This window comes from Scedosporium apiospermum, assembly GCF_000732125.1.
Source record: "Scedosporium apiospermum strain IHEM 14462 chromosome Unknown SEQ_SAPIO_0088, whole genome shotgun sequence".
Taxonomy (NCBI): Eukaryota; Fungi; Ascomycota; class Sordariomycetes; order Microascales; family Microascaceae; genus Scedosporium; species Scedosporium apiospermum.
Window position 1 is genome coordinate 958,715 of NW_015971789.1, and position 11,286 is coordinate 970,000.

General features: G+C 53.6%; 2 protein-coding genes and 1 pseudogene across 2 annotated transcripts; 1 reads left to right on the forward strand and 2 right to left on the reverse strand.

The window, feature by feature from the left end:
* Positions 1-301: 301 nt before the first annotated feature.
* On the reverse strand, positions 302-4,824 carry SAPIO_CDS3257 (annotated as a pseudogene; the record flags this gene model as incomplete).
* Positions 4,825-5,966: 1,142 nt separating this feature from the next.
* Positions 5,967-6,877, forward strand: SAPIO_CDS3258 (putative proteasome subunit beta type-2; the record flags this gene model as incomplete). Its single annotated transcript, XM_016786090.1, has 2 exons — positions 5,967-6,092; positions 6,182-6,877. 2 exons carry the CDS (start codon positions 5,967-5,969, stop codon positions 6,875-6,877), a joined length of 822 nt encoding a protein of 273 aa, XP_016644096.1.
* A 756-nt stretch (positions 6,878-7,633) lies between these two features.
* On the reverse strand, positions 7,634-9,965 carry SAPIO_CDS3259 (uncharacterized protein; the record flags this gene model as incomplete). The annotated part of the gene is made up of 3 exons (XM_016786091.1): positions 7,634-7,754; positions 7,829-7,967; positions 8,030-9,965. 3 exons carry the CDS (start codon positions 9,963-9,965, stop codon positions 7,634-7,636), a joined length of 2,196 nt encoding a protein of 731 aa, XP_016644097.1.
* Between the last annotated feature and the right edge of the window lie 1,321 nt (positions 9,966-11,286).

An 11,286-nucleotide genomic window follows, 5' to 3' on the forward strand; every position in this document is an offset into this window, starting at 1 on the left:
GTCCGTGCTCGGGAAGATTGCAACTATTAAGGGCTCTTGAAAGACCCCGGAGCTGAGCATGACGATGTTGACTACAATGAGATATGAGAACACGCAATTAATAACATTCGATCTAACGGATATCGATATGGTTTTCTGTTTCTTCATACCTATCTAAAGAGTCCTTGCCTAATACACTTTATTCGACATCGCCGTCTTCAATTCCCCTTTCAAAGTAATACAATGGCACCGATGCAATGCCCTTTTTTTCATCATCATAGAACCGAGTGATATTAAGTCCCCCGCCCATTCTCATCCCTCTTCACTCGATCTCCTCCATAGTCCACACGTTCACGCCATTCTCTTCAACCCTAGTCTTCAACTTCTGTAGTATAGCCTGCTTCTTCGCCCTCCGCTCCATCAACTCCTTCTTCTCCTCCTCCGAGAACCCGCTGAGTTTCTTCCTTATCGGCGTCCCGGAACCCTTGTACGGCGACACCGACGAAGCCAGCGAGTTGCGGAAATTGCGCGGCGTGCCGATGAGGGTACCGTCGGGGGAAATGACTGACGCCCTCTTGGGCGTCTTCGGCGTCATGGGCGTGCCCTCGCGGCTTGATACCGAGCTAGTGCGGAGCTTCCGCATCTGATTCTCGAGAACGTCGACATCGCCGCTACGCTTCTCGACCATGGTCGTCATCTTGGTAATTGTCCGCATGACGGCATCGACGGTAGGTGGCTGCGGTCCCTTGCCGGATGGACCTGCCACAGATGCGATTCTCGTCTTAAGAAGAGTGACAGCCTCCTCAGCCTCGGCGAGAAGCTTCGAGAGTTTGGCGAACTCGCGTCGTAAATCGTTTTGCTGGGCGGCCTGCTCAGCGCTGAGAGGCATGTTGCGGAACGCATCGGCTTGGTCTGGATCAAATCTTGCCAACATGAGCCCCAAGTCATTTTGCCTAGCTCTTAGCTTCGACATGCTGCGCAGGAGCTCGCTGCATTCGATCTTTTTGGCGTCGACATCCTGAACGCGACACTCTGCCAAATTTTCTGCCAAATCCCTATCAACGATGTCCGACAAGTCCTCGAGTTCGCAAAGCACCCAGTCATCTGCAATCTCAAGATCCTCCTTAGTTCGCGTCCCTGGTATAATCTTCTCCATGTGGCCCTGAACAAAGGCCCTTACCGCCCGGGCGTTTAGTCCGAGAGTATCAATCATCGAGTTGATATCGCGGTAAACGGCCTCGACTTGAGCAGGAATGCTGTCATGGGCCGGGGGGGCGACATCCGTGTGGGCCATGAACTGGTCAATCTCGAGTGTGCTTTCGACCTCCGACGCAAGGATGCGCTGGATTTCGTCTGCCTCTTCGTCCACAAGCGGTTGAGTTTCCTCAGCCTCACGTTTCTCTCGCAATTTCCTTTGTTGGAGTAGAATCGCTTCTTCTTCGGACGGGCCTCTTGCGACAATCGACATGCCAAGCGACGATGGAGGCTTTTTCGTGGTGCCAAGAATTTGAGAGGCCATACCGGGTGCACTGACGGATCGGGAGGCCTCAAGGCCGAAGGGACGGGTGGGACGAACTGGGCTGGGAGACCGGGGGCTCTGCCTCATAGGAGGAGGGGGGAATATCGGTCCTCTGCGGTTAATTTCTCCAAAAAGTGATCGGGGCGGTTCCTGCTGGGGCACGTTCACCATATATCCACTACCACCGAGGCCGCCTCCGAATGAGCTCTGCGGAGTCATTCCAGGGGTCTGGGTTAGTCCTGTAATGGATGGGCTAAGATCCTTAGCGACATCAACCGCGCTACCTTCTGACTCCTCCTCTTCTTCTTCCTCACTAAAATCGCTTTCCTCCTCCGGTTCTGGGACGGCTGGCACTGGAAGGGCCCGTTGCTGTGGTCGCTTGGGAAGGAAATCCGGCGGCAAGGGGGCTTCCTCTGGGGTTCCAAACAGTTTTGGCTTAGGTTTCTCGGTGACCGTCTTTAGCGGTGTAGTTATCGGCTCCGGAGGAAGAGGTGCTTCTTCCACAATAGTAGGACTAGGCTTCCTCGCACCGGGAACTTTGAGGAAGTCGGGTGGCAGGGGTGCCTCCTCGGCTGCTTTGGGTGCGGCCTTTTGCTTAGGAGTCGTAAGGAAGTCGGGGGGAAGCGGCGCTTCCTCGGCCTTAGTAGGGGATTGTTGCTCTGGTTCGGTGGCCGTCCCTGCGGATGAAGATGAATCTCCTAGTGGGTAGGCGGCTCTGCTGGTCGACTCTGGAGGGAGAGGGAGATCCTCGTTGTCAACCCTGATCTTTGGCAATTTGGCGGCAAACTTACTATCACCTGTGGCTGGCTCAGGGGTCTTAAACAGGCTGCCGAAGCTCGTGCTCGGAGGCTTAGCAGGGAGAGCTGTACCGAAGAGAGTCGTCTTCGGCGCGGAAGTCTCAAAGCTAAATCTCGTGGGTGCCGGGGTTGTCGTCGGTGTTGTCGACTGGATAGAGAATATGCTCTTGGGCTGGGGCGTAGGAGCTAGAGGCTCCGCTGCTTCCATCTCTTCCTCCTTGCTTGGCGGTACCGCCGCAGGTGGTGACGTGGTCTGTGTGGTTGCGCGGAGGGCAGACCCGAAAGAACTTCCAAGGCCACTGCCAAAGGGTCCACCACCTCCGCTTTCTGGCTTTTCATCAGCCTCATCCTTGGCCGTGTGGTCCGGCTTGAACGAGGTGTGAAGCTTGAAAGGCGTAGACGCACCAAAAAGACCAGGGCTGGGGACAGCCGTGCTTGGTTGCGGTGGAGGGAAAGCTGATGTGGTGTCAGTGGACTGCAGAAGACTGGTTTTCTCTGCCGCCTTGCTACCAAATATGCTAGTTCCACCCGTGGTTCCGGACGCGAGCGAGCCGAACCCACCTTTACTCGCAAAGCCCGCAAAGCCGCCGGTAGATGGCGCAGTAGACGGTGCTGCGCTTGGGCTGCCGAAGATACTCTTCGACGCACCTAACGTCGCGAAGCCTGACTGGCCAAAGGTTGGCGTCGTTGTGGACGTAGCTGCAGTACCCCAGGGGGATGTTTTCACCCCTACAGTCGAAGCAGCTCCAAAGGTAGAGGGCTGTCCGAAGGCAGGGGCCGCAGAACCGGGGGTACTCCCGAATGAGCTTGCTCCGAAGACGGGTGCGGATGGCTTTGGTGCCGTAGGGGTAGCTGGACTTGGAGCTCCCCATGGCGAAGGCTTCGCGCCAAGAGCGGAAGAGCCTCCAAATGCCGGGGCCGCAGGAGTGGACGATCCGAAGATAGACGTGCCGGCAGCGGTTGGAGTTGATAATGCAGGCGCCGGAGTCGGAGTCGGAGCCGGAGCGGAAGTATCTACAGTTGCCATACCTGGATAGGTAGTACCCCCTTTGATAGATTCGGAGTATATTACCCACCACGCAGAGAGAATACCATCATGTGTGAGAACCCAGTAGCCCGGAACTGGGCCGGGTGATTCATCAATTTCTTCTGAAGGGATTGGCTTATATACCGTATCCTTGGCCGACAGGTCAAGGGCGCAGCCCACCGGAATCGCATTTTGGAAGTCCTCCGTCATTGGGAGGCCTGCCCGTCTCGAGTCGTCTGCCATTTCTGTCATCGTAAAAACGTTTGTAATGGCATCCGCGGGCTTGTCTGTCGCTAGTGGAGTCTTTGACCGGCTCAGGAGACCAACGTCGGGGGATGCAGTTGATGTCACGATCAGGAGGTCTTGGAGGTTTGGGGGGAAATCTTTCAGTCTCAGAATAGAGTGATGCGGCACTTTGTCAGAGCCGAAGGGATCAACTGGATCCCCAATTTTTTGGAATGTGTATGTCGCGGGAGGGGTTCTGGTTATTATGTGATAGACGGAAGAAGGAGGCGACTCGTTTGTCGAGGTATGGATAGCTAAGAAGAGGTGGTTTTCGAGCCACACAAGAGTAGACACTTCGGTGATGGTTAGCAAATCATCCAGCAAAACGGACTAGAATGCAAATAACAAAAAGCGAAAAGGTAGAGCTTACCGTGATAGTCACCAACATCAGGAGGCTTAGGAATCTGGGCCTTGACTTCGCCTTCGGGCGTCATCTGGAAGATAGTTCCGTCCGCCAAACCAGCCACTAGCTGCTTTCCCTTGGTACTCCAGCTGACACTACTGACTTGAGTCTTTAAGGGGTTGCTGAGGGCGCGTTCCATCAGATTCGCCATGTATAGATTTCCGTTGACATCAACGACGGCGCAAAGCTCCGCTTTTTCAGTGGTGGGGTTCGGAAGTAGGACTCGTAAGGAGGTTCCGTTCGTACCCAGCTCGAACAGGGGTTGGGTATTTCCTTGGAGTAGCGCTTGCACGTCGTACACGGCGAGTCCGCCACCGGATTCGGCAGACAATACTAGGTATGCTTCGTCGGCGGTAAAAGCGAGCTGAGAAACGCGCATAGAGAGCGGGAGCTTGAGTTGCGGCTCGAAGCTGCGAATATCAGATTCGCCCTCCTTCGGAGCTTCGAAGGCCTTTCGAACAGATTCGGTGGATGCCAATATGACTCCTTCTGGTCCCGCGGCCGCAACTAGACCTTTTCGCGAGGCAATGCTGAGAATGGAGGCAGTCGCGGAAGGTTCAGAGCTCCAGGCCGAGGTGAGGCGAACCCTGGCGTCTGATGCAATAGAACGGAAGCCGAGAGACTATGAGACAAAGACACGTGTGTTAGCATTGACAGTACCACTAAGGAGAGGCGAGAGAGGAGGAATCATGTCCGCGATCACAGACGACGCACTTACATCCGTTTGAATGACCTCAAGCTCGGGACCTGCGCCGCCGGCCGATGACGAGTTGTTCGCCATCGCGCCAGCGGAGCTCCCAAAGCTGAAAGCCATGGTAAAATGGCGCTAGGAAAGCTGTTCGGGTAGTAGCTTGATTCTGCGATAGCTTAACCTGCATCCGTTGTTGGATATCGCGTAGCGGGTAATCGAAAGGTGGAAGTGCGTGATTCGAGATGAAGATTGGAAGGTGAGAGATCTCGGTCAAGGTCGCGAGTGGTGAGCTCTGAAAAGGAGGAATTAAAATACCATGAGGGTCGTAAATTCTCGGGATAGAATGGGAGACACACTCGAGACTTATATATCGTGATAAGTCGCGTTATGTTAGGTTTAAGGAAGGAACGCAGGTGGCTGCCTTGCCTGCCTGATAGCTTTCTGCTCTTGGATGGACATCTACAAAATATTGATCGAGCTCTGATGGATCCCAGATTTCGAGTGTTTCACGTGACTTGGGCCCACTTTCTTGGTGGTTGACCGAGGCCCTTGATAAGCGTCCGGAAGGGTGTCTCGAGGATACGCGAATATATACAACTTCAGACAAAACCCCGATCAGCTTATTCATGGGGTATCTGACTTTTCAAATTGGTGGAGAATATTGAGAAGGCAGCTCCAAAAGCAGCCCTCTTAGGCAGATTTGTATGCTCTTGTATGCTCATAGGCGGTCTGAGACTTCAGATTGGGACTCAAAACACAGCCTCTGGCTTCGTAAACACAGCGCCGTAATTCACCTAGAAGATGGAGTGTGGAATGAGCTTAGGAGGAAGAGGAGCAGGTTGTATCCAGGAGCTTTGAGCTTGAGAAATACAGATACTCGTAGCTATCTTCGCCGGCTTTCCAAGACAAGACTTGGATAGCTTAGCTGAGTCAGCAATCATGTGAGAAGCTGGGACCACAAGCACCTCTTCAGCAACTCCAATCACAGCTACGCAGCGCGTCTGGGTGCCTTGCATTGCTGAGGTCTGCGAAGGCAGCTCTGAGCCTCGTCATCTCGATTTCCAGTTACCTTTGCCAAACAAGACCTCCCACCGAACGACCCAATCTATTGACCACGACTTCCTGCCCTGTCCCTCAGCATAACCCCCCAAAGCTGTGGATAGAATACTACGATTGAATAATCCCATATCGATAGACACAGTTTCTCAATTGCGTCGTCTAGAGACCATCCACCGTTAGCAACCTACCACAGAGCAGCAGTCAAGATGCCCGGTTTCGACTTCACAAACTACAATCGAAATGCTGCCTTACACGCCCGCGGCGTTCCTCTCCCAAAGGCGACGAGCACCGGTACCACTATTGTAGGATGTATTTTTGATGGTGGTGTAGTGGTATGTCCTCGAAAGCTTATCCAGCAAGCTTGGCCCTGCCCAACCTCTCTTCTTCCCAGGACTAACTCGTATCTCTCGTCGCTTTCTAGATCGCAGCAGACACAAGGGCCACCAGCGGCCCCATAGTAGCGGACAAGAACTGCGAAAAGCTCCACTACATCGCCCCTCAGATCTGGTGCGCCGGCGCCGGAACAGCCGCCGACACCGAATTCACCACTGCCATCATCTCCTCCAACCTCGAGCTGCACTCCCTCTCGACCGGCCGCAAGCCCCGCGTCGTCACCTGCATGACCATGCTCAAGCAGCACCTCTTCCGATACCAGGGCTACATCGGCGCCTACCTCGTCGTCGCCGGTGTCGATCCCACGGGCACCCACCTCTTCACCGTCCACGCTCACGGCAGCACCGATAAGCTCCCCTACGTAACCATGGGTTCCGGCTCCCTGGCCGCCATGTCTGTCTTTGAGACGAAGTGGAAGGGAGATCTCACTCGTGATGAGGCCGTAGAGCTTTGTAGCGAGGCTATTCTCGCGGGTATTTTCAACGATTTGGGTTCCGGCTCCAATGTCGATGTCGCCATCATCACCAAGGACAAAACCACTCTCAAGCGAGGCTACGTCAAGCCCAACGAGAGGACCGCCAAGACTCAGAGCTACAAGTTCCCCGTTGGCACCACGGCTGTCTTGAACGAGAAGATTATCCGAAAGGGCGACATTGGGCGGTATGTTGATATCCAGGAGCTGCCGGTCGAGGGTGAGGGCGAGAAGATGGATGTGGACTCGTGAACATGCCACGGGAAAGAAAAGGGGGATATGGGATCTGCGGAACGGAGCGATAGGGGTCTATTATTGTAACAACACATAGTACAGCAATAGATGAGAGCTGCCACGCCTATGTTTATTGCGCAAATATGTGTTTGATACGTATTCTCCCCTTTTGAACTCACGAAGAACATGAGTGAAACCATCAACTTTCATTCCGGTCTGTGGTGAAAGATCCAGTTCAAGAACGAATCTGTGGAATTTAAGGTCACTTAATGGCGGCGCACAAGATAGTCGATGAGGGATGTTCAGCTTTGCATGTTGAATAGAGCTGCGCTTCATAGGGCGCATCTGCAGAATACTCTAGCTTTTCAAGGCTTACTCTCCTTGTTGCGTTATTTCCACACGCGCACATTGCGTCTATAAACCGAATTCCTCCCTCCTCGTTCACAAGGAGAGCCCGAAGTTGATAACCAGATCGTGAGCGTGCCATAACTCCGAGGAATAATACCACGTCCTCATGCCAATGTACGCCTCTTCCTTCTCGTATTAACTTAAAATATAATATTGGGGAATAGAAACATGACAAAAGGGCCATGGACAGGATGTAAAATGTGCTAGGTGAAGTGATGAAAAAAAAAAAAAAAAAAAAAGATGTCTCTGATCTCCTAAACTCCGAGTCATGCAGAAAATTAAGAATGATGGTCGCTGATGATGTCGTTGGCTACAAGTCGTTATCGTCGTCGAGAAAGGGCAAATTTGAAGCACGGCTCTATTGTGTTAAGAGTTGGACTTTAGGCGGAAGAGTCCTCTTGTACGGGACTTGCTCCGGTTCTTGATGGACTTGGTATCAGACTTGGAGTCCTTGTCATCATCGTCGTCATACTTTGACTTGTGGATCCTATGTAAACATAGGCGAGTCAGTGATTGTCTTCTCAAAGGCGAAAACTGGGCACGGAAGACAGGGTAACTCACCAGCTATTGCCCACCATGCTCATGCCCTTGGCCTCAGCCATTCGGTAAAATTTGGCACTCTTCTTTAGGTCTTTCTTGCATCCAATACCTTGGGCGTAACAAAAGCCAGCTTCAGCGAGTGCATCAACATCACCCCAAGCTATCAAGCATGAGAATTAGTTCGGAAACGCGTATATACAGCTTGGAGGTAGAAAAACTTACATCCGGCAATCTCGAAGCATCGCAAGGCCAATACTCGGTCTTGCTCAATGCCCCAGCCGTTCATATGACTTACTCCAAGTTCGTAGATACTCAGAGCAAACTGGGCCTTTCTGGTCCGGCGTCCGACGACGTCGACATGCTTCCCTTCCTTCTCTTGATCTTCGTCGTCAGCGATTTCCAGACTAGCATATTCAGCGGCCTTGCGTAGCCATTCAACGCCTTCTCGCTCATTGACCTTCATGCCCCAGCCATGGCGGCAGGCAAGTGCGTAAAGAAGCATTGCTGTGGGGAGGTGTTGCCTAGCAGCCAATCGAAGGTGGTAGGTTGACTCGCTTAGGGAGCCGTTTTCGTGGCACTCGATACCCTTCGCAAGATGTTCCTCTGCCGTCATTTCAGATGCAGATGGTACGGCGCCATGTGCCGAACGGCCCGCCTTGATCGTGCTGGCAGAATCGCTGGTGGAAATGGACATGGTCGTTGCCCCCCGCATCTTGTCGTGGACGGGGGACGTAAGTGCTCTGCCCCGCGGATCATCTTCAGAAGATCGTCCTTCATCCGTGGACGGACGACTGGGATTAGGTGAAGGCTGCGGTGCGGGGCCAATTCCAGCGTTATGGTCTAGAGACGGGCCTCGGACACTATAACCGCCAGAGAGATCCTTGTTAGACGGACTTGATGCCCGGATCGGTGGCGAAGGTGGTGCGCCAGGGATAGAATGCGGCATGCTACTTGATGGGGCCATAGGTTGATCCCAGACGAAGGCACTTTTGTTTTGATTATCGGAGAGGTTGGACCGGTGGAGGGCCTTGCCACGAGGAAGCGTGAATTTCGAATAGATGTATGAAGGGGCTGCTGCCTTGCTGTCATCGTGGCCCTCGAAAGTTTCGCTGCTAATGCTGTGTGGGGTGCTCACACCCTCTTCGGCCGCCGTGGGGGTTGAGTAAGTGTCGAGAGAAGTTTTTCTCATGGTGAAGTCTAGACCGGGGGTGCCGGCCCTACTTAGAGGTCTCGAAAAATTGAAGGACGGCCGGGGGAGAGGTGCTGATCGCTCTGACGCTATCGAAGGAGATCGCTGGGCATGTGGTAAGGCTGGCGAGGCCGCTTGGGAGTTGGAAATACCGCTCCCACTAGACAATTTCCTAGGGGGTAGGGAATGAAATGAGCTCGACATCACACCCTCCTCGTCTGTAGGCTCAAGCGGCGACGACGCCGCACTCGAAGGACGGTTGTGGAACGCAGGCCTTGGCGGAGCGAGTCCTAGTGGTTCAAGGGCCCCTACGTGCTGCCGCGTGTGGCGTTCCGGAGAAGGTACGGTAGGAAGAGGGCTGCTTTCTGAGGCGGAACTAGGGCCATGTTTGCCGGGGGACGTGTGAAAGTGTTCTCGCACAGGAGAGGATTCGTCGATGGGAGACGGCGATTCCATTCGCTGGGCGCCGAATGCTGACGTTGTCTGATCTATTCCGTTCATGTCCTGCTCACGGCTCATCTCACGGGTCAACGGGGGGACGGGGATGTCATCGCAAGGAGTAGGCGGGATGCGGCTCATGCGCGGGTGCATAGAGACGGGCCTTTTGTCGCCGAAGGCATCCTCGATCTCGGTTCGCAAGCCTAGTCCGTCGTTGAATTGTTCAGATTGATTGCTCTGGTCAGACGAGGCAGAGTCTTGGGACATTGAACGGAAATATTCAGACCGGCCTTGCACAACCAAAGGACTATCTGTGGTAAGGGGAGGCAATCTGCTCATGCGGCGACCAGCCTTTCTCCCAGAGTCTTCAAGCTGTTTTGCCAAAAGTCGGCTTTGCAAGGCAAAGGCATCGAGAGGTGATAATTCGGGGGGTACCTCTCCGGCAACATGGAGCCTCGGTGACCGAAGCGGCGGCCGGGAGGAGGTCCGCGAAGTTGCCCGAAGGTCGAGAGGACCTGGCGGCGGGACCATGGTGTCGGGAATTAGAAACCTAGGAGTTAACCAAGACCAGGTGCTTCCTCTGAGTGAGCACAGCTTATGTCGAGCGTCTGAACAATGCCAAACTCCCTTCGACTTCGAGCCTTCCTCTTGGAACTAGGCGATTCAAGGCTCCCGAGTGCGCAGGGGCATGCACGATGCAAGATTGGCGAAATGGGAGTAGTGGTGGTAAAGGGCGAGGCCAGGCTGATAGATCAAGGTTGGTCGGCCGTGAGTGACAACTTGGAGCCCAATCCTGAAGGTTCCAGATACGCTGTTAGTCGTGGACAACGCACAACCCCGACCAGCACTAAAGGAATAGATATTGGCGAAACGGTTGGCGTGATTAGATGGCGAGATGGCAGTTAGTCTGCTTAGACGTTCGGTCGATCGGTGGGCGCATAAATCGATCGGTTTCTGTCAAACCCATAGGAAGCGACAGTAATGGATGGGTGGGAGAATGCGCGGAGAGAAAGAGGTGCCGGATCGACCTGGGAGTTAAGGAGGCGAATGGCGTATGCTAGCCTAACGAGCGGATCGATGTTGATGCTTCGGAATGCAAACTCTGCTGATTTTAAATTCTACAAATCTCTAAAACCCCAGAAAGGCCAGATTTGTGACGAGAATCCAACGAGTCACTTGCTGTCACCGACTGCAAAAAATGGTGTTGAGGATTCGCTTCAGGCAATAAAGGCGAGGAAAGCCCGATGTGATCAATGTCAATTAGAGGAGTGGAATGTGAAAGAGACACCCCCTTTGAGCTGGTTCTGTACCACGAAATAGCTCGAGGATCCAAGCAGGAGCCAAGATTCGACGTGACGATCGAGTGTCGAGGAGAGGAAGAATAAAACGAGAGTATGGAAAACAGCGACGGACGACGACGGAGCGAATGCGACAGTGGTGCGATGGGCGACGGATGGAAAGATTAGATGAAGTTTGGGGTCTGGTGTTAGTTGTTAGCGCACCGGGACTGTCCTCCAAAGTCAGTCCAGTCAGTCCAGTCAAGGGAGGAAGGTACGTTTTGGGAGTTCCTCCGCATGCGTCGTAGCACTTAAGCACAGTGTTACTAGTTTGAGGACGGGGCCAATTACAGCCACCGAACGGAAGCCAGTGGATGCCCAGGAAGCTAAAAATGTCCTTATTATTGGCAACAAGCCCACTTGAATTCCCACCTTGGCCTGTTTGCACGGATTTAGTGAAAGGGGCGTGGTACAAGTCAGGGGTGTCGGGAGGCATGAAGTGTGGATCAATGAGAGATTCAGGTACTTATGTGAACTTGGTTTGACACGCAACAAGATGTCTATTGCTGTGGGGC